Source organism: Nesoenas mayeri, assembly GCF_963082525.1.
Source record: "Nesoenas mayeri genome assembly, chromosome: 1".
Taxonomy (NCBI): domain Eukaryota; kingdom Metazoa; phylum Chordata; class Aves; order Columbiformes; family Columbidae; genus Nesoenas; species Nesoenas mayeri.
In genome coordinates, this window is record NC_137541.1 from 134,255,117 (window position 1) to 134,279,208 (window position 24,092).

General features: G+C 36.7%; 1 protein-coding gene across 1 annotated transcript in view; it reads left to right on the forward strand.

Moving 5' to 3' along the window:
• Positions 1-24,092, forward strand: part of ROBO1 (roundabout guidance receptor 1) — a gene marked incomplete at both ends in the record, with an annotated part of 525,263 nt that overhangs the window by 392,721 nt on the left and 108,450 nt on the right. The window contains one exon of the mRNA XM_080358300.1: positions 20,759-20,916. Within this exon, the coding sequence (XP_080214426.1) occupies positions 20,759-20,916 (158 nt within the window). The remainder of the gene's footprint in view (positions 1-20,758; positions 20,917-24,092) is intronic.

The window sequence follows — 24,092 nt, forward strand, 5'->3', positions numbered from 1 at the left end:
ATGGTGCAGGTCTCTTGTTTTCTCCTGGGTACGCTGGTGGAAGATCTTAAGCCCAGATATTTCTGAGTGTTGGTAAAGGCAAGAAATTTGGTTTTCACTAATACTTTTAGTAAGTTCTATCAGGTCAGCACAAGCTCTGTTCCAACACCTTCTTTTCCAATATTTTGCTAGAAATTACTGTTGTAATTTATACAAAGGGGTTCTGTGGTGTCCTGAGTTGCAACAGCTGCTCTTCAAAGCTCTCCATCACCTCTGCCTGGTTCTGTGTCTCCTTTTATTGTTGCTTCTGCCTGTAACAGAGGAAAATCTCAGTCACTCTGTATTGCCATAACTGAAGACTGGTGCCAATGTATGTTGATGCAAAATAATTGCCAGGGCTTGTTTGTTTTGATTTGTATTTCAGAATAAACAGTGTGCTTTTTGAAATAATCTAAATGTTAAAAAACCTCCACTAACAGCAACAATGCTCAATGATGGTTTTTGGGTACAATGTAAAATAATTCATTATAAGAAACAAAAAAAAAAATACCACATTTTGGTAGAATCTCACTGAACAAACATAATGGAGAACATCTCCCAAAGGTGCGCAGAGCCGGGAGCACCTGTGCAGAGAGCAGAACAAGATGGGCTGAGGGCAGGGAGTTGTGAAATTTGGAAACAGGATTTCTGGATATGTCCCTTCTGTAGGCATGGTTCTGTGACGGTCTCTGGTGAACACACAGGACATTACTCATGGTAACTTACCTGTATCCCCTTGAAGTGCAATTTGCAGTTTCAACGATGGAGGCCAGTAAATGTAGCAGTGGTAATGATGGCAAGGCAAATCTTTTTTATCCTGTCAGTGCCGAGATTGTTTGTCTTTTGTTTTTGCAAACAAGTGAAAAATATTTTCTCCAGTGTATCTATCCTGCTTTGGAAACCTGTTCAACAATTTTAATTTAATAAGTATCACAGTGTACATTCTCATAGTTTGCAAACATTGAACATTTGTTTTTCACATGTTGATGCTTTATTAGTACTATTGCTCCCTTAAAACCTAATCTTTTCCTGTACCATCAACAGAAGAATTTAATCTTCCATTAAAAAAAACCAAACACAAACTGTTGAAAATTCCCTTTTTATTTGTTTACATATGTGTGAATGTGTATAAAACAATGCATTTTAAACAGAAGTCATTATGGAATTCTTTGTTTTCTTTCATTTTGTTTGGTCAACTGAAAAAGAACATCTGTACCATCATCCTCACTGCAATTTTCCACCCTGGCAATTACCCACATGAGCAAAGATCATGTGCTGTTTTAGAGAGCAGGATATAATTGTGCAGGGTTTCTGTTGATCTGGGTAATTTAGTGGAAAACCTCTGATTAGACTAAGCTTGCCAAAAGGTAGTAAGGGACACATTAGATGGCTTACCTGTAATTTAGATTTCTTTTAAGCTAGGTACAAATTGATGTTTTTGTGCACGTAAAAAGACATTAGATAAAGATGTATTATTCATAGGTACTGCTTCCTAATGGAAGATAAAACTTTTTTAATGCGTAGTACATTCTCGCTGAGGCAAATATGTCTAACATTTCTTAAATGTCAAATATATTTGAATACTAAAAAATAGTTGCATTTTTGCTTCATTTAGCAATATATTTTTAAAAATGTGTTCATCTTTGAGAGTTGTTTTGAAAATACATTATCCAGGTAGCAATTGAATAAAATATTTATCTGACACGCTGACATAGAGATGCGGGATCATTGTAGTATAATTCTTTTTATAGAGGTCATAAAGTGAGGTCAAACTCAAATTTCCATTCATTCATAGCCACAGAACAAGGTTACTAGAAGGTCACCTCTTCTGAATAAATAGTGCAGCAGTTACAATAGAAAACAATAAAAGCCACTCAGTTGAATCTTTAAGTGTTCATTCTTTGCACAACTGCAGAGAATTACAGCAATTTTTGAAACATACTATTGTGTGCATTTCAAGCTGGAGTAAAGAATCTAATACAAATGTAGTTAAAGTCATTGTGAAGATTAGTGCTTGGTGGGACCTCATCCATCCTATTAGGTGCTCTGCCTTTCATTTTTAAGACTATTGAGACACATATGTCTGAACCATCAGTTGCCAAACTTGTTTGTGAAGCTAGAGATGCTTCTGCCATCAAAAGGTGTGAATCCACTTTCAAAAATCTTGTAGTTTGCTGGGATGTACAGGACATTCAGCCATTATCAGCTGATTGGGGAATGGGCCTGTCCTAACTTTGGTGAAACTTTTAAGTGTGAGAGTATAAAGTCCCTGAAGAGGATTGGAAAATTAGCCAATAGAAGAAATCAAGCAGAGGTGCAATCAGGGATCATGGCTGGAGAGCAAAAGAAATACAGAAGAACATGGCACACGGACCTCTCCTTCCTCTTTGCTGGTGCTCTCCTGGAGGGGAGTAGGGCAAATCTGACTTTCAGGAGCTGTTCCGTTTGTCCACTGGAATTTGTTCTTCCCCCAAAATCCTCTCTTCAGATGAGTTGAGCAAAAATGCTTCTCCCAGAATGTAAAGATAGAGAATAGAAAGGGCCTGAGTGGACACCATCAGTTGTTCACTTACCCTCAGAGTGCACCAGGTCATGTTTTCAGCAATGCCAAGTTATGCTGTCCATCTTTCTGTCCTCCCCTCAGCCTCCCTCCCTGCTGAATGCTACCTGTGCTCTGAAGGTTTTTTGTTTCATTTTTCTTGGTAACAGGTTTCTGAATGACAAGTTTTCTTATTTTGGACCATCTACTTTGGTTATTTTTGCAATAAAAGACTACAAGTCACAAGGCAGTCAAGAGTGGTGTACTGCCCTTAGTTAAATTAATGTCTGAAAATTCTGCTGATATTACCCAATTCTTAATTCAATTTAGGAGGCATGTCTGTTGTGGACCCTGATTTTTGTGTGTGTGTTTTGTTTGTTTTTAATTCACTTTCTTCTCCAATGCCATTGTCTATTGTTAATAAAATGCTTAGGGACCTAATTTTCATTAATGCTTCTCAGCCAGAGCTTCAATAGTTCAGTGATAAATAGGTCAGAAAATCAGGCTCCTTGTATGCATTGTGTTGAGCACTAGCCTTCTGGAAAAGACATGAGGATGTCTTCTCCAGCCAGTCTTGCAGAAGTGCCTGAGAAGCAGATTTTGCTGAATTAGTAATCTTTTTAAAATTCGGTATTATTTCCATCATCTAAAAATACGTAGGAATGCATATCTGTCTACTGGGTCACTTTATTCCTGCTATTGTAGGAAACAGTGATAAACCTTTTGTTTTCCCACTTTGAAGGCAAGCTTGCATTATGTAGTTGCTGAGTGGGGCACCAGTGTTTCCATTGCACTCTTCCTAATGACATTTAGGGCTTTTCCCTGGCTGCCATCATTTAATTTATTACTCGTATGTATACATGCATGAATAGTTCAGATTTCATTTCCTAGATAGTAATTTGCACTTCAGGCATTTAATTTCATTTGCTGTTGTGTTGTATGTTTTATAGTTTCTGACTGGCTATTCCCTCAACAAAACGCTGCCAGCATGAAATAATTGGTGTGGGAAAAGGCTGCGCACATGGATTATGTATAAAGGGACTTAATTGATTAGCTTTGCAGAAGATCTAAGCTTTGCTTGGTGTATGTTTGCCCCAGTTCAGTCAATGATACCAAATTTTTATGGATGGCTCAGCACATCACAAAAATGCCTTCTCTTATGAGAATAGCTGCTGAGCTTTCCTGGGTGAAGGCCTACTAGACTGCACTTTGTTATTCTTGAAATATATAGCAAAATCTCAAGGTTTTGTGAGTTTTACTCTTGGGTTGTGTCTGTTTTGTTTTGTTTTTATACCAAAGGTACTGGGTTTTTTTCTGTTTATCGCTCTGCATTATTACAAGATGGTTGAATACCAAATTGAATTAGAACTACTATAGGGTTGAACGACAACATTGCTTTAACTTGTCAGTGTATGCAAGTAGTTTCTATATGTATTTTATTATATAATGATCAACATGCACTTTGCATTGTATGAAAAATTTAGATGACAACCTAATATAAGATATTGGTAATTAGTCGGTAACAGAGTAAAGGAAAGTAAAAAGTGGCTTCTGTGGTGACAAATTATCAAGTTACTTCTAAAGTAATTGTTTCGTAACACTACCCAAAGGAAAAGCTCTGTAGAACATTTCTGCAAAAGCTTTTTAAATGAAGAATTTTTTTGAGTTTAGACTTGTCAAACAATTCACATAATACTTTTTTTTTTTCTTTGTAGTTCAGCCCAATGCTTGAGAAGAGAGTTATGAATGTAAATAAATATAAATCAATGGCAACGCTGTTGTATTATTTCACTGGAAATTTCTGTACAATTTGAGAGCAACTTGCTACAAGTTGAGCAGACAGTTAAGTTTAACCTTGATCTTAAGCCAGCTAGGTTGGTTTACATTCTATCAGCAAGGGATTTAAATTTACTCAGACACATTTTAATTGGCACTTATGCAACATGTACTCACAGATGCTGAATTCATTGAGAAATCCTGAGTGCCATCTGCTTAACTCTGTTTCCTCTCTATTAAAGTATAATAAAATAAGGCCAGCTCCTTCTGGCTTGCTAATATATTCATCTTTCAGAATACAATATTTTAATTACCACATCAATAATGTGTTATTTTGTACTAGTTATTAATTTCTGTGTTTAATTAAATGTAAACTTATTTTCTTTGCTCTTTTTTCATAGCTGTTTCCTGAAAAGCACTTAAATCAATGGTTTCAGGCCTTTTACACTTGACATAAAATGTCTTTAAAAATACTGCACAATTGTTTTGATGTTTACTGAATGTGAGTGCTACTAATATTGACTGACATAGAAGAATAATAATTAAAGTCACTAAGTAACATTCCATTTCTGAAGAATTTGGCTGCCTTTAAAAATGTGGTTGATTGTTATTGATTTATCATGTTGACTAAGTAAATTCTAGGCACATTTTATTTTACAATAAACAATACATGCACATGCTAGTACATTATGTTGATTTGGAAGCATGAGGGAAAAAAGCTGTTTTGGCGGAGTATCTGGACAGTATGGGAATATATATATATACATGAATGCACAAAAGCATTTTAACAATTTTCAATTTCCTCATATGCTAAACATTAAAAAATAAATAAATAATCCTTGAACATATTTCATAAATGGACAAAGCTGTTGTGAATCCCTATTATCTCAGGCGGGGCTGGATCTTCTTACTGCGTACCAGACCTTACTGACTTTGGGTTGCATTCTGAATAAGGTTCTATGATACATGGTCCCCAGTGAATAATCGCGGGTAGCATAAAGCGGTACTGAATGTAACTCATGTAATTGTACCTCCTCACTCTTATGTAGGAAAGTAGTCGAAAAGGCAGCTCTCATTCCGTAAAAATAATGAAAATGTTATTAAAGGCTTGGGGCATTCTTATTGTGTTTTGTTGTCATTGGTTTTGTTTGGGGTTGGTTAGGTTTTCTTTTTTGTGGTTGGTTGGTTGTTCTTTTTTTACCTAAACACCATACTTGTACTTATAGAAAATCAAAGACATTTTCCTGCTTCCAACATTTATAGAGAGAACTGACAGGTCTCTTACTGACTGGAAAAAAAACTTTTAAGCGTATCTTAAACGCATTGTTGCTCCAGAAACACTGGGACATGCCTAAACACTTTTCTAACTTGGTTTCCAATATTCCTCTTTTACTTTTTCATTGATGGAAATCATGGAACTGATGGAAGGTACAAATTTTCATGGTGAGGAGTAGAAGGTTCCTTTTCCTTACTTTAAAACATAGTTTTCTCCGAATTGGTTGCCTTTTCTTTACATTCTTACAGTAGAAGCTGTTTCATGTAGTTAAGAGTTTTCCAAATTGCTGTTTAGGCCATAATTCTACCTTTGCACCTGATGCTCTCTTCATAGTATTTTTCTTTAGCAGTGTTGCTTGCTGTATGAGAAATACATTTTTAATTATGACATTTTATTAGTTTTCTGTTGCATTTCCATTTCTTTTCTTCTTTATCTGAAATAACTTGTACAACAATTTGGATGTGTGTTATAGAAAAATGTCAAACATAGAGAGGGTAAAGGGATTTGAATGTAAAATAAATAGCGAGCACGGTGTGTTAATATAATGAAAGATATATAATAACATCTAACCATAAAATCACATACCTTCTTTGTGTCTGTATTCTTTTTCTTTCTCTCTCTTTTTAATTTTTTTTCTTTTTTCCTCTCTCAAGGGTTTCTTTGCAGGGTAAGCTGACTGATATTTCAGTGTAATTGTGAAGGTTATAAAGATCATTTGTGAAATTTTCCTATTTTACTTGTGCAAGATACTTGCCTTTGATAGTACTTTTGTAATGCTGTCTTTAGACAGTGTCTTCAGAACAGCGCCTCAGCTTTCATCATTTCTTTATAGTGTGTTATATTGAAATAATAGTAATTCCCTTACATACTGTGCAGTTAGCCTTGCTAGGTGATATTGGATCTACAGATTCAGTTTCAAAGGAAAGGTTAAGACACCATGAGTATCTTTTTCCTTTGAAGTATATGTTGAGACTTCATCTGTGGATGAAAAGGGTATGGGCTTCTAGGGCAGTGGGGTCTAAAAGAAGAATGCCCATCTCAAATAGGGGCAAATCGAATTGTTTCCATCTCTCTGCAAATAATGCCCTGTAAAACACCGACACTTCAAAGAGCTGAATGGTTAATCAGATAGATGTTGATGGATATAGCAGCTTCAGTGTCCGATCACACCAAAGTGTGTGTGGGAAATCTGAAAAAAAAAATATTATAAAATATATGTACATGTAATAGAATTTCCTCAATATGCATTTCTTTACTTGTTACCAGCACTGCTGAGTGAAGTGTATTCCCACTTGAAAAGTATCTTTTTAATTATCCATCTAGTTTTCCCTTACCTTTTTTTATTCTGCCTGAATTGTTGTTTCTGTATGCTTCAGATGGTATGTGGATTAATTTCAGTTCTGGAAGTCTTAAATTATTTATACTGTTTGGGAATAATGTGCATTTCCATTGTTTACAGCTCTGGTGTTTCTGATTATGTAGCATCCGTCTTGTTTTGCTGAGAGTGTCCTCTGTTGATTAACTCTCTAGATAGTTTGATAATGGCCTGTATCCAAATGATGTATATACAAATCCCAATTGTTTCCATGAACCTTGACAGAATTTAGTGAGGTATTTGTTACTGGTTTTTAGAGATGAATATGCATAGAGTTACCACCTTGCTCTTTAAAAAAAATTCCTTTGAGAGATAAGATAGATAGTTTTATCTGTTGCACAGTTTTATATGTTAAAATAACAAAGGCTACCGAGGCTTTATTCATGCAGACTTACAATGAAAACGGAAGTTTGACACAATAATGGGAATAAATGCTACTGGCATTGCTTACTTCTGTTTACTCGTAAAAGCACTCACTTTTTTTGTTTGGTTGGTTTGTTGTTTTTTTTTTTCCTGCTTAATATTACATTCTTAAGGGTTCCCATTTTAGACCAGATGCATAGATTCAATGGATTTGTGGAAATATAATACTATTATTTCTGTGGCAGTAGTAAGGGCACAACAAATACAGTCCTTCCCCTCAATAAATCCAAAATATACAAATTTATTTTAACATTCAGCTGCAGTGCAGACTTTGCATTTTTGTTACTACATAATACACTATGTATCTTAGTTCTGAGACAAGTTTGTCATTGCTGTAAAGTGAACAAGAAACAAAGCAAAGAAAACTAAGTATTTATACACACCGTATAGTTTGTATAAACATTAGGAGTGTCTACTATTTAAAAGCATTTTCTACATGAAGTAAGTGTGGTGCCTCAATCTGAGAGCTCAGGAAAGCTTCTGAATAATCACTGGTCCTGGTCAGCTGCTGAAAGATGCCTATCAGTTGCATTCAACCACACATGCAGCAGCAAAGAGCTTTCTTTAGCAGGGAGAATTTATCATTTTGCTTTAGATTCTCATATATAAATTAACATGGTGACTTTGAAAATTCTTACTTGCTCTTTTGGACTTTCTTATTTCCTGACAAGAGAAGGCTTGTATCGTCTTTCTTTTAGCCCTGATGCTCCCAGTTGGTTTTGTAATCACTAGCTGAAATCTAATAAATGAATACACACACTGAAAGGAAACCTGTAATATGAACTGAAAACTTATCTGTCCTTTGTAAGATTGCTATAGTAGATATTATTAAGGAATTTTTATGAAATAAGATGTTCTTAGTTCTGCTATATGTTTGTTAAGTCTACAGCAAGTAGCTGCAAGTACTGCAACCCAATACACATATATTTATAGAGGGTAACAGTTGGCCTGAGAAACAGCATCTACAATGTGCGTGCTTCATGAGGACTTCAGTTTGGTCTGTTCCCTCAACATCCCCTGGAACCTGGTGTTCATATTCTGGTCTGAGTCCATCCATCCCCCTCCAAACAATGGGGTTTTGCGTTCCAAACCCTGTCCCAAGATATGAATTAAAGCTAGGCTGGTGGAGAAGATTAGGAGTTTTCCTTCACAGTGCAGTCCTGATCCAAACTCAAATATTAACGTAAACACATCCATAGAGGAACTTCCATTTTGCTTTTGAGTTTGGTTTTTGCTGTGTTTGGAAGCAAACTGAAGAGAAGCAAGAGGAGCCAAAATTACTTTTTTATTTCTTTTATTATACTTTGTGTATTTACTGAAGACCTATATAACTATGCAGACCAGAGACCTAACAAATTATTTGAAATTCCAATGTGCCTGATACAGCTTCTCTGCACTAACTATCTAGGTAGGCTGGGAAAAGAGAAGCTGGAGTTCTTAATGATTGCAGATTGCTGAGGCTTCCCTCCCCCCCATTAAAGACACTAATAGTAATGAGTAACAGTAAATAACCTTCACAGTGCCATTCACCAGTAAGTCTAACAATTAAAACAGTAGCACTAAACCAGCTGGAGTTTTTGTTTACTAGTAATTCCTATAGCAGCAAAAATGTGTTCTCACAGTATATCAGAAAAACAAGTGGAAGGTCTTTAGCAATACAGATAGTGTTTGGGTGTTGTGGTTTTTTTCTGCTTAACTCAGTGTTTTTGACTGAATTATTAGAAGATACCCATAGCTTATATCTTACAAGTTCATTGGCTTCTAAGCGTCCGGTTTACCAAAATTAGTTGTGATATGTTTGCTTTTTAAAATGGTCCTGAAAATGTATGACTTTAATTTTACGCATCTACTGATAAGCTAGATCAAGTCTCATACTGTTTTCAAGCTTACCTTTTGTGCATAAACATACAGAAAAGAACCAGTCCACTGAACTGACTTGAAAATTCAACTTTATTCAGAGTTCACTGAGAAATCAAAGAATCCCAGTTGCACACAATACCACATTTGATATTTCTCTCTAATAACAATTCTTAATGGAAATCTGAGAGTCTTGTGATTTACCAGGAAATTAACCTATATGGGCTGTTTAGGACTGATAGGAATTGAATTAATGAAGATTATAGGTCTTCGTAGAGAGTATCATGGCACCCCACATTTCAGGTTTGTGATGGCAAGGGAAATAGAGCACAGGTGTTTCTGCTAAGGGAACCTCATCTCCTATGGAATCAAGGAAAATGCGGTCTCTTGAATTTTGTCCAAACTTGAATTTCATTAGTAGGAGTTAGCAATAGCAAAAACAAGGAGGGGGGGAAGCCAGCAGTCAAATTAATATAATCACATGTTACAATTCCTTTACCACCGTTGTTTCCTGGGAAGTTTTTCAGGGGTTTTACTGCACTGTAGTTTCTCACAGGGTGTAAAACAAAGGTGGAAGCAGCATTTCCACCAAGTGTCCTCAGTGCCTTGATCCTTTTAGACTTCTGTAGCCGTTTGCATGACCTTGGTTTGTTTTGTCTTGAAAGCCTTTAAAAGTTCGTCTTTCAAGCAGACTAAGCCAATGTTACAGCCATCCACTTCTCTTTCCTGGGTGGTGGTGCAGGGGTGTTGTGTGGCATTCCCCGAAGTCCCTACCAGCCCACGGGGCCTCGCGGCGTTGGGAAGTCTGACCGCGATGGATGCCAGCGCCTCTTTTGTAGATGTTATTAAAGATGCTATCTCTCGCCGCAACGCCGAAGTTACGCAACTTAATGTTCCGTGGGTATTAAAATATTAATGAAAACAGAGGGTTGAAAACAATCAGTGTGACCCAATATAAAAGGAAGCATTTAATCAAAATTAAAATCTTCAGTAATGAAATCTGGCGGGCTTTATATGCATTTGTGTTCATGCTGAGCATCACTCTCTGTTTCCCTTTGTTAATTCTGAATCAGACTTCTGGCTGCTGTTTTACCGCATGGGGTGATCCAAAACTTCGTGCACTCCTTCCTGCCAGCAATAAGGCAGACTCTGTTAACAGGCAATGTTTCTCTGCTTTTTACTTAGTAGCACTTATTGCACATTAAATACTAACATATTGATCAATTGGCACGTTGCCTTTGAATATCTCATAGGGATTGAAGCCAGAATAAGAGTCCAAACGCAGGAGTACTTTACTGCATTATTTTATTGTCTTTTACCATTTACAATAGCTTATAAATCTCCAAGAGATGCAATTCAGAGTTCCAGCTTGGTGAATTTGGTAATGTCTATTTGCTTACGAAAACATTTTTCATTGTTGTATCTATTAACTTTGCTACTTTTAGTAATGCTTTACATAGAATTTTATAGTATTTGAAGCCTTTGGATGGTTGTCTAAATGAAGAACTATCATTGTAAATCAGGGAGATGTCTGTCTAGAGGTTTGTCAAATTCTGAACAGTAAAACATTTGAGCGTATGATATTGTGCTGTGCTTATGTTGAGAAAGTGGAATGATTCATAGCATAGAATATGCCTGAAATAGAACAAACATTTGCCTGTACTGCTTGGGATCTAACTCAAAGCAGTTAATTGAACTAGATAAAGACTATGTTTCTCTATGACCTCTGCATAAGGCTGTCTGCCATTTTTCCGTGAGGTGATTTCCTGGAATGTTTCCTAAAACCAGCAAAAGTAATTAGAAAAGTATATGATATTTGGCATAAATGTAATTTTGAAACAGTTTACCTGCTTCTGCTGTGGTGATCTGTTGTCAATTTGCATCTTGTACGTTTTAGGAGGTAAAGAAACAGGATAACATTACCATAAGACTGATATATGCATGCATTTGGAAATGCAGAGTATAATTAATGAAATGTCCCTTTTCTAACTCAAGTATATCCTGCTGTAGAGCAGTCCAGAGAGGTGAAAAAAGACGGTGGAGCTCTGTGGTCTGTAGGTCCTTTCAAGAGAATAAAATTGTGTATAAAACCAGAACAATAGAACAGAATAAAAGTGTATGTAATAGTTCACCGTCATTTTTGAGCATTTTTGCTATAGTGTCTGACACCAACAAATGCTGTTCTTACCTCTGCTGTTATTTAGAATTAGCCACTCAGGCATATGAAGTGCCTGCATCTTGCACCTTCTGACTGATGTTTCAGGCTTGACCTCAGATGTAATGGGGGGAATATCATTTTCCAGAATATGAAGGGAAAAGTGACTTAGCTGTTTGAGTGTGATAATGACACTGTATATTCTCTGATATTAAAATGTCATATTTTTCAACCATTTTAACATCATAATGGGGATTTTTTCATGGAAATAGAGTCCTTTCAAAAATCGCTGATAGCAGTGGTACACTTATAACACACTGAAATTTGGATGCTAAGCAGAAGAACACTGCTAAAATTGTTGCCTTGAGGCAGGACCTTAGCAAAAGAGTAGCATAGTGTATATGCAGATTTAGGGCTATGCTGCAGAAACACTGTTAATCGCAGGTGTGTGAATCTTTATTTCTTTGAAAATATCTCCTGATAAGTTTTTGGCTTCTTCCAAGTGAAAGGATGATTAAAAGCAATTTTATAAGCATCAGCCATTTAAGCCTTGTCTGTACTACAGAAGCAGTGCTGCCACAGTCTCATTGGCAAGTCTGTGGAATAGTTACATCTCCTCTTTTAACAACACAAGTTAAGACAAATAAAGTTCCTTCAGGTTTGGCCTGGTGAGGGATTTTCCAGCTTAGAAACTATGGGAAGAGAGTCAGTTTTTCACATCTCAAGCCAGCATAGCTTGCTATTTGGCAGCAACACCTTTTCAATCAATTGCCACCTGGCTCCATTTGCCAGTGCTCTAAACCCCAGCTTTAAGTTCTCATTGAAACCTGGCTAAGGGTTTGCTTCTGTCCTTGCTGCCTGTATTCCTTCCTTTATTTTTCTCCCTGAATCCTGTGTTACAGGACAGTAGTTTTTCCGGGATGGTTCATGTCTTCTTTAAAGAGAAAACCATTATGCTTATAAAATAAGGTTAGATAAGTAGTTAAGGAAAACACTGGCATTTTGGTGTAGTGTCTTCTCACCTTTTCTCTTTCATTGTTTGGGTCTTATATCACTTTTGTCATTTCATTTACCTCTTTATGCTTTAATGTGAAAGGCCAAACAAGGCCTCACTGCAGTATCTTAATCTGATTCTTCTTTTCTATTATAATCTGCTTTGAAGGAAGGCTAATGCAGCTAGCAGTCCATTGCAAACTGGATGTCAGGACCTTAACTTGGAGTGTGCAGAAGAAAAACCCCTTTACTTACAGAACACACCCAAATCCTTGGATTTAAAGATGTAAACCCTTATTTGCCTAGGGAAAACTAATCTGTGATTCCCCCAAAGACACAATTCTTCTGTGAACTGCATCTAAAAGCCCTTGGTTTGTGTCCGTAAGTCTGGAAATATGCTGTGTTAGTCCCACTAAAAATATTGTCTGTAATGAGGCATGATTCAAATAACCACAAAACTCTAAAATGAAATGTACAATAAAATAATAATAGTAATTTAAAAGAAAATAAATAATTAGGATAAGTGAACAGCTGTCTGTAGTCTGTACAAATGAATCTACTCTTCCAGGAGGTAAATTCTGATTACATGTGGTAAATGCTGTGTCCCAGATCATAATACGTGGAAGATGTTGAGAGGGATCACATTCTGTACACAGTCAATCAAATTAATAATTAGGTCTATTCTCCTTATCTATTTTCAATTTTCAATCAACCTAAGGGACACTCTCAGAGTCACATGCCTGAGGCATCACAGATCCTTCAGGGTTTAATTAGGATTCCCAGTGCTACAGCATGCTCTCTTGGGCCTGTCAGTTGCCCTTCTCACAGGAGTTAAAATTACTCTTCATATGGCTTATCAGATTTGGTCATTTAATTGACTCCCAATTCATTGTCTAATTCATTGATGCTTTCCTTTCCACACATGGAAATATTGTATTGGGATGACAGCTATGTTGCCCAGTAAGATTCCTGGCAATGCTGAAAGCCCAAATCTTCAACTAATGAAATAAAATCAGACAGATTGCGGGTGGTTTCCATAATTTTTGTCATTATCATCAGTAGCTGCAAGTCAGCGGTTTTTACAGAAGACTTTTGGAACCTGTTCCTTAAGCAAGTTCTTTCTGTTAACAATTTTAAGTTTCTTGATGACTGAATAACGAATGACAATAAATAGATTTATTTTAATGTCTTCATATGCATTCAGTATGTTTATCGCCAAATCCCTCAATGTTTAGTTGCTTTCGCAGTGTAACATGTTGCTTGAGTCAAGCTTCTAACTTGTATTTCTCATCAGCGCCTTTTAGAAGGCTCAGCACTCCTTGATTTCTTTCTATGTTGGTCGTTTAGAAGCACGCAAGTGTTACATTTTCTAACATGTATTGCTTAATATAACAAGGAATGAGACTTTTTTTCCCAGAGAAGTTAACTGTTGACCTTCAGTAGATAGTAAGATGCCAGTTTGGTGGCTCTGTATAAAAAGCACTCAAAACCATTACTCTTTGGAGAGAAAACATTTTAAAACATTTAAAGGTTCCAGTAATTGCGGCAGTACATTTTGCTAACATTTTAGAAGTGTGATCTCATTTCACTGCTACTATTCCATACGTCTAACTGCACTTTATGATAAGTCTCCTTACAATGAGCAATCTCTTATACCTGGAAACCTGTGCATTGTGAGTTCTTAGGCTGGAATGGTGGCAGTGCTGTGTTGCGGGAAGGCCGGCTCTGTGAGAAGGTTAAACTCTTGGGCTGCATCTCTGGTGTTCGGTAGTTGTGAAGCTCAGAGAAGGCTGAAAGATTAGAGATGGAGGTATTGAGCTGATTGGCACCCGCTTGCCTGTCAAAGGCTTTTTAGTCGGACTGAGAAAGGTGTAGCGAGATCCCACAGCTGAGGTCAAAGTGTTTGAAGGTGGGAATTGGAGGAGAGCTGGCAATGATGAAAGTGAGGAGGCCTGAGGCGGGCTGGCTGCTGGATGGAATTAGTCCCTACCTGATGGAGGCTTTATAAAAGCGTAGACATATTTTTAAACATTCAATACGATACTGCTGGACTCAGTCACTGCATAAAATTATTGCCTATGATCATAACAGTAATTTCTGACTATTTATAGCCCTACTCTTTCTGTTCCATTTTAATGGCTATGTACTGTAGTTAACGCCAGTGTTAACCTGGTTTTAACATCTTCAGAGAGGAAAAGAAATAATTTTTTTCAGGAAACAAGTTTTTGCTTTAACTTCACATGACTGCATGGAAACTTTTAGGGGTTTCTGTTCAGAAAATAATACTTCTCATTTGTAAAAGATCATATTTTTCTCAAGCCAGATAGCATTCTTAAAGAGTTTAATAAGATCTAAAATACATTTTGGTAACCTACGTGTTATCTTAAATCTGATAATGAATGCATTTTTTATTATCTTGAACATAATTAGGTGCCATAACACTTCCCCATTAGTGGCATGCATGCATTAAAAATTATATTCTGACATCTGTAATTATTTCATGCCAGCAAAGTCTTTAAACAAGGTATCATAGTTCTGGCTGATGCTTAAGTTAGTTGTAATGAAAATTAAGCACCTGGTTTGAAACACTGTTCCAACTGACCAGCATCTCACAGTATATTTGAATGCCAAAAACATCTACTTTGGTCTGTAAATCTGAATTACAAGTTCAGTAGGTGGTGGGGAAAAGGGATCATTGCTGGTCCTAAATTACAGGAACTGTTCTGCTTTTGAATAACAGCTCAGTCCTGATTGAGAAATAATTGGTTTCTCTTTGATTATGGGTTCATGGGATTAGAACATCTATAAAACCTCCTGAATCCTATTTTTCATTTTCCTAATCTTAGAGCATTTTACAGCAAGTGCACATTGTTGGTGGTGGTGGATTTTTTTCCTCATATTAGATGGAAACCTTCTTTGTAATACTGTTGGTTTGTTGGGAGGAGGGAAAAGAAACGTTTAAATACTTGTTACAAATTTACAGGATTAAATAGAATTGGTGGATTCAAAAAAAAAATCTATCATGTTTGGTTTTTTGTGGTTTTGTTTTTGGTTTTAGTAACAAAATTAGCCAAAAGGCAGGGCAGTGGTCATTCAGTAGGGTTGCATTTCTCAGCTTTGGCACATAGTTTGAAGTTAGCATGTTTTTTATTTGCTGGGAGGAAACCTGCTCGTTTTTTGCAGGCTAGTTGTTTTATAAAGCAATGTGAGGAATGATCATTTCTTCTATTTATTTCAACTTTCCTCATTTTTGAGGCACATGATCCAATACAAAGGAACATTTATATCGTCTTCATTCTGAAAGAGTGGAAATTGTTGGGATTTCTTTGATTGTCTGATTGTGTGACACTTTGTCTCACTGATCTCTCTCCAAGAAGGAGCCTTGCAAAACAGTGTGTTTTGTCCAGGGCAATGCAGGAGACTCAGTGGGAAACAAGTCTGGATGGTCTCCTTTGGAATAATTGAAATGGATTAAGATTGCCTTAATCCAGTTATGAAACTGCACCTCAAACATCTTCATTTCTCTCTCTTCCTCTGTTCATGGGGTCACCATGGCTGTAATTCCTTGGTTGATGAGTGATCCTGGATATATTTTGGTGCACTACATTGAACTGATTGAACAGGAAGTATCTAGCCAGCCTGACTAGAATAGGCCTGTAATCAATATTTCCAGCAGATTTTCTTATTTCCACTTCTTAAATGATAACCACCCATTAAGGCGTGATATCCACAGTGTATGGTAGTTATTAGTGTGTTCCTTACAAATTTGTTCTTTTCACTTATTATCTAAAGCTTTCTGGTTGATTTCTTTTTTCTTATGTTTTACTTAGCTTTTTTTTATTGCCTTTGAAGTAGATCACAGATATTTAATGATAAACTGTAACAATATTATTTTCTTAAATGTCTGTAGTGCCCATATGCACAAAAATCCCCTCTCTGCCTCCCTCCATTTCACCCAGTAATGACTCACTACTCTTTTTCATGGTAGCCAAATAAGAACTCAAGAAAAAAACACTGGGTGCTGCATTTTGAAAAGCACTATTTAGGCTATACACAAAAATTACTGCCTCTACTTATGTTGCTTGTCAATAAAAAATTATCCTCAAGTGCTTGCTAGTTTCTTTCTGTTCTGGGAAAGATTCTCTGGGGAAAGTGCAATTGCTTTATTGATTGAATAGTACACAATTTTAAATAGCTCTATGAGTAGCTGACTTTTAAAGTGGAGTTACAAAAGTTGCTTTTGACCCTGATTAGTTCAGCAAGCACAGCATAAAAATGTTTACGGCATAAACACAGGACGAGCTCAGAGTTCACAGAGCAAGCTCTTGGAGTTGTCCTAGCTGTGCAATGACAATGATTATCATCATTATTCAGAAGATATTAGAGCAAAACGTTAGAAAACCTTGCCCACAGTATGTCAGTAATATAGGATTTTCTTTATATCTATGGAGATTCTACACTGAATTTTTTTTTGTTTGCTTTGTTTTTAAAGAAAAAAAAAATAAAAGGCAAGCATCCTCTTAATTTATCAATTTTCGTTCCAGCTGCATGTATGTAGAAAGAAGTACATGTGGTGAAATTTGACCTTGTGGTGACTGAAAACACATGCTGTACTGGATTGGAAAGTATATTTCTAATATATCTTCAAAAGGAAATGTATTCTTAATTTAGAGTGAGCCTTGACTAGGAAGGACAGAAATATATATACATAAATGTTTTGGTTTGGTTTTTTTTTTTGGTAAGGGAAGAAAAATTTAAATTTATAACTTTATGCAAGATTGCCAGGGCCTGAGGCAAAAAAGAGAGAGCATGTATCTACTTTACAGCTGCAAAAATAATTACATAACGACTATCTGTGGAGTAATCTCTAATGGATTACATTTTGTTAGCATTTCGTTACGTAATGTTAGAGCCAAAATAATTCATAGTAAATGGAAAAGAAATACTTGTTTTGATGTATCTATAGCCTAGACCTTTGATGTCCTCCTAAAGCACTCTATTATGCATTGGGTAATTTGTGAAAGGTCTTGGTTTACAGGCAAGGTACTATGTTTGTTAAGCTGATCTGAGACTAAGGAGTGTAGAAATTACTGAAGTAATTTGGTTTTGTTATGCAAGTACTGGACTTCTTTGTTGCTTCTAAGGTGCTAAAAGCCATCTGAGGTGCTATCTGATAGGCTTTCCTCTTAGATTTACGACGTCTTTGAGACTTGAAAAGCACTTAGCGTTTATTAAGATCACTTCACTAGATTTAAAAAACCCACAAACTTAAGGACACTTCTTTTTATATATCTCTCAGCTTTAGCCAAGTGATACAATCTTCAGCTCTTACTCATGGTCAAAACACCCCTTCATTATGTTGCAATAGAACTGTGCTGTAGCAAATGAACGCTTCTGTGCTTCCGTGTGCTGTTGGCACTGGGAAGTGGATATATGGAGGCTTTTCAGTAACTTGGTGCAGCTTTTGTTTCTTCTTTTATGTCCTCTAGTTTGGACATGGGGGCAGGGGGGGCGGGCGAGGGGAATTTTATGTCCAGTGGCTCCAAGCTAGATCAAGTCTCTATTAAAGTAAATAGAAGAAATTATTTGACTTAGCTGAAGCAGTGTCAGCCCAGCCACTTAGATGCTACATGGTTTACTGTATCTCTGTATGGCTCTAGGGCTACTTGGGAACCCGAGAAGTTGCATCTGGTTGTTAAAGCCATATTCTGTTTAAATGGAATAAGTATATGTAAGGCTTTCAGTGTATGTGAGTAGTATTTTAGTGCTCCCACAGCCAAAATAATTTGATGTATCTAATTTTGATGCATCAAAATTTAGAGGAATGTAGTAAGGAAGCTGTAAGAGAATGTAGGTTAAACTTAATAAAGTTTTGTTGGAAACAAAAGGGAAGCTAAAGGATTTGTCTTTTAACTTACCTTTCTGAAAAAAATATTATTTCTTTTCTGTGTAACCCAGATTAATTTTAAAGCTGAAAAGACTGTCAGTTTTCCCTAGTCCATAGAAGGAAAATATCTGTGCGTTTTGCTTTCTATAGAGAATTTCTTTGTTCGTAGAGCATGCTTTCTTAGGTTTTTGTACACCAAGAAATAGGTACATGGTTTGCTTAAAGTGGGGGGTGGGCGGATGGTTTTGTTTGTTGTTTTTTTTGGTTGGTTGGTTGGTTTGGTTTTGTGTTTTTTTGTGTTGTTGGTTTGTTTTGTTTTGTTTTTTTTTGGGGGGGGGATGTTTTTATGTTGAACATTTTGATCCAACAGCATCTCATTGTAGACTAGATGACCTCCAGAAGTCCCTTCCAACTATATTATTCTATAATTTCTTCATTAAGTCCTATCATTTTGTTGTATTAGTTTGTATTGTTAAAGGGATAGAGACATTTTTTCCTTGATTATCCTCTTTCAGTGCATCAGTATCTCCTGCCTCCAGGGCATCCAGAAACCTCAGTAATGAATCTGAAATATTTGAAATGTTAGTGCTTCAATATGGAAGCAGACTGGTAAATTCAGATATTGTCTGGTGAGATCTGCAGCATACCTCAGCCTTGTTGGTACACAGGTGTTCTTTGATACTGCTAGAAATCATATCCTATTTTTAGAACAGTGGTAAAATATTTTGTATTTGTCGATTTTGATTCCCATCTACACTTCTATATTAATCTGGAACGTTCCCTGTTGTGTATTATGTTATAATGAGGAAAGCTGGGCACATAGGCCTGTGACTGTAGCTACAGAATGGTAGGGCATCTGAACGTAATATAGATGCACTTGAGAAGAAAAAATATGAGTCCTACTGGTTATTGACAGGACAATTTGCCAATAATCCTCCAAAACAAAGAACTACGAGTCATTTTTGCTCCCTCCCTTCATTTTAGATTATATGGCATTTCAGAAAGTAGATGTGAGAAAGTTATATCTCTCTGTCCCAAAGCATATGACCCATTTACCCTCAGACCATTTTAAAAGCTCTTAACAGCATGAAAGACCTTGTGGAGAGGAATGGTTTAGGTGGCAATGCTATACCTGCTGATCTGTAAGCACACCCACATTCCTTAGCATCTAACAATAAATCACATCTCGCTTTGAAGCAGCAATAACAACCAAACCGTTATTCAGTAGTCAGTGTCCACATATCTGTGGTTCCAAGTCTTAGGGAATGTATTTTTTGCCACAGATTCTTGGCACTATTTGCTGTTGACACAAGATTGTTGCAGGTAGCAAGAGTGACAGCTTCATCAAATCCTAAGAGTCCTTTGGTTGTAATGTCCTTTTCCATTACCATATCCTTTGTTCAATGTTGTTGGAGTAACAGCAGTGGAGAGGACTAGGATGTTATATTTGTTATCATTTGAGTTATTTATTTTTAGATTAAACCTAACACCACTTACTTGGCAAGACTTAGGAATGCCATTATTCTGTTAAACTGTGTCCCTGTGTAGTGGTCTGCTGAGCACAGTATGATGTCTCTCCTCTCCCTAAAAGGAAAATAATCCCACAGCTATTGATAAAATTCATGGTGGATGACTGGAGAGAACTAGAGTTTCGTAGACCTGGGCTTGGCCAAATGATGAGAAAGAACAAATTCTAGTAATGAAGCCACAATAAAAATGTTTCCTTCTGTGAAAAGGTAGTAAAATTGATTTCTTCCAAATGAAGGATGTGGTCCTGGCTCAGTCTTAGAGATGACTCACAGAGATCAGGAAAGATATTTTTTTTGTTCTTGAAAAGACACAAGCCAACTTGCAAAGATGAGTTTGGCTAAAGCTGCACAAATTTTTGACATCTTATAGTGTCATCGAAGAACTGGGAGGTGTAGCTAGCTTGTTAATCTTTGCCATAAATTCAGGGATACGTGCAGTTCATATGGCCAGTGACCAGTCTTGAACCAAAAACCTTTGAGTTATTGGCAGGCTGACCTTGTGTCTCAGAAGAAGCGCGGAAAGCAATCTCTGCCGTGCTTCTCCCCAGGTGACCTTCTACCTGAGCAGAAGACATTGTGCTTTCTTCAGCTGTGATAGGAATCCTGTGCTCACATGCTGGGCAGACACTAATGCCACATCCAGCCAAGTGAGGCAGGACTTCTGTGTGGACATTCCTACATCTGTGTCAGCCTTTCACCTCTATCTGTGTTAAACTCACTTGACTTGTATGTTGGAAGATAAATATGAGTTGTACATGGGTTTTCTGTCTTACCAGAGATCATCCTCAGATGCCAAATGAAGTTCTTAAACTGAATTGTTCATTAATAACAATGACAATAGGAACCATTAAAGGCCAAATCTAAACACTTTGCTGTGCTATCAGTGTATTGTTAGATAATATTTTAATTTTGTTTTCTTTATTCTTTCAGTTCTACGGGATGACTTCAGACAAAATCCATCAGATGTAATGGTAGCCGTGGGTGAACCTGCAGTGATGGAATGCCAGCCCCCAAGAGGTCACCCAGAACCCACTATATCATGGAAAAAAGATGGGACCCCTCTAGATGACAAAGATGAGAGAATTACAGTAAGTACAAAAAGATTTTCAAACACCGCAGAAATCAAGGAATCTAAAATTGCTAGTCTCTGGAGCATGTGGGCATCCAGCCATGCTGTACTTTCTAGGGTCTGTCCTTTCCTTGCCTCAGAGGCAGGGCTAGTTGGCATTTAGCTTGGAATGCATCTTCTAGTCTCATACTACTTCATTGCAGGGTATGCATTTGCTTGTTAAAGAGGACCATGCAAAACCAATGTTCTTCTCTTCCTCAGAGGAATTAGAAACTTGTGGAGATGAAATTCATTATGTTTGTCAGTCTCCTATAATTTTCTTGCCTTTTATCCACCTACAAATTTCTGCAACCTATAATATCTGCCACCTTTGGCTGGAAAGAGGAGCTACTAGTAGTCTAGGTGAGACCTTCTTTTGTAATTCTGTTGAAAAGAAAACGTGCAGAAAAGTTGTGTGCTGTATGAGAAAGGATAAGGTGGCTTTTGGGATATAGTCACATTTCTTTAGAGAGATGATGTCTTATCCTGCCTCTCAAGTTAAGCTGTGTTCTCATTAGAGGTGTTGTCATTCTCATTTGTAGCTGTAGCTTGCTGAATACAGTGTACGATTATTCAAGAGTATGGATAAAGTAGCTTCTCAAATCAGAAAACTATCCTTATTTTAATTTTTGACATGTGAAACAATAAGCTATTGAGCCTAAATGGCTTGAAGAAATGGCAATGAAAAATGGAGTTCAAGAATCATTTTTATGCTGCCAACATGGTGATACAAAACATCTTGCCGTATGGTGAGAAACCGTATCATCTGAAAGCACATACCATATAGGACCCTGTTGGTACTGGGAGGATCACTAGTGTAGAACAAGACCAGAGGCGCATATACGATTCATATACTTCAATCATATGCTGAAATGCGGGAAGATTTTAATGGAAGAACACTTGAACCCCAGCAGCCTATGTAAAAAATTACCATTTTTGTTTGAGATTTAAATTGCCTGTTGTTCCATTTGTTTTTTCCAAACAAGACAAAGCTCAGCCATTCTGTAGTTGTGGCATATGCATACATTTAAAATTTTAAGTACCCTACCAACCTATACTGATTGCTGGCTATTAACTCAATTCCTCCAATCACACTTGCTAAGAACTTGCAATTTCCTTTTCAAATCTCCTTCCCACTGTGACAAGTCAATTGACCTGAGATAAAGAGAAGATTCTAGTGCTACTTTTTTTTCAGGAAATGCTTTCTAAACTTGCATTTTCTATTGCTGTGGTTTATTCGCTTGAAGGATTTTCAGATGTTGCCTATTAAGTACATTTCTTTATACATGAAAACTGCTCTTTTCCCAGCTGCTGAAACAAAGACATACCCAGAACAAATGCAGCTATCACTGGCAGGCAGTGCCACCTGTATTTATTAAAACTGTGCTTACGATGGGATAAAACCCCTCAGTTTGGTTTTCTTTTCTGGTAATTGTATCAAATGCATACCTACATAGCATTCTTTCACCATGACATCTGGTGGAGTTATCTTGCATTATCAGTTTCTGCTTCCACAAACAAACAGATGAAAATCAGTTTCAATGTAGGTGTAGATATGCACTTGTTCCTGGTGCCCAAATGAGTGGTTGTTTTCCAAGTTGTAAATTAAGAGTGCTGGGATAGCTAATTCAACTGCATTCATTTATGTCATATTTGCCTGGCGTTCTCTTAAGCAGCACTATTAATATTATGGCTGCTTTCTAACACAGGCAGGCAAGAGACTGCAGGTACATTGTAATGCAGATTTGCATCGACTTAAGCTGTAGCAGGATCTTACCAAGTGGATAAATATGAATTCACATGTATGTCTTAACAGCTTTCTAGTTCCATCTGTATTATCTCGCTAGTGGCTGGGAGGTGAGGGGAGATTGAGACCTGGAATGGACAACATGCTTAAGGGCAGATGGGCAAAAATATTAATTTTAAATCTGACTTAGAATTATTCCATTTCTGTTATCTCCCTTAGGTCATTTCCTTTTCAGTTTAGCAACAGGAACATAAAGAATTAAAAGAGTACAACAGCTGAAATAAGGCTGAAGTTGTTCAGTTTTAAGTTATAGATTTCATTTTACATGAAATCAACCTCTTTTTTTTTAAAAAAAAAAAATCATTTAAGTGCCTGTATTTAAAATGAACACCTACATTCTTTTCATGGTAAAATTATCATTCACTCAGACTAAATTTCAGGTAATGCAGTTTACCAATGTTACCTTTAAGCCATGAAATGAGCAGATCAGGAAATGTCAAACTATATGTGTTGGTGTTCAATATATACATAATACCAATGAGCATTTCATCAATTAAATACTTTAGTGTCTCTACTTCTAAGCACTTCCAGTTGTTTTCATTCTTAAAGGCTTGTTGATCTTTGACTCATTACCTTTTGTAAGCGTTCTATAAATGTCAAAGGCTGTTTGAAAGCATTTCATATGAATGCTTTCCTTTCTGACAAGATATTTAAAATAAACATTAAGAATGTATTTTTTTCAGAATAAGGGATGTCGCTCAACACCTCCTTTTTGATTAATGCCTATACTTTCCTCAAAAAGATGCTATGCCCATGAAACAACCTTATTTTTAATATATGAAAGTTTGGGTGTTTCATTTGTTTCCATCTGCAATGACAGTGTTGATCATCGAGTTGGCAGAACTAGGATTTACGTATTGAGTATAAAGGGTGCCAGAGAAACAGAGGTGGTAGCTTGGTTCCTGACAGAGTTTGAAACAAGAGATGTTGATAAATAGCAGTTAAATAAGTTAAGGCACAACTTCCTCGGGAATGCAATAAAAAGAAAATATTATTTTGTTCTGGTGGGGTTAAGGGAATCGATATGTTTGTGTAGGTGAGATAATAAAAGTCAAAGTAGCCTTTGCATATTTTTGGTCCATTTGTAAGGCAAATATATTTGCTTTGAATACAGGTTAAAAACAGTACTGAATGGAACAAAGAAGAAATGAAAGTCAGGGTATGGGCACAGCTATCTGTGATGGGGATTATAGAAACAGACGTATTCTTCCAGCACAGTTCTTCCAGTACCGCTCAGTTTTAGTACAAGTTGGTCTCAGTGAAGGCTCTTCATGTCCACTGGGTGCGTCTGATGAAGAATCATTATCAAAACATTTTTTTCTCTCTTCTCTTGAATCTGTAGTCTATAA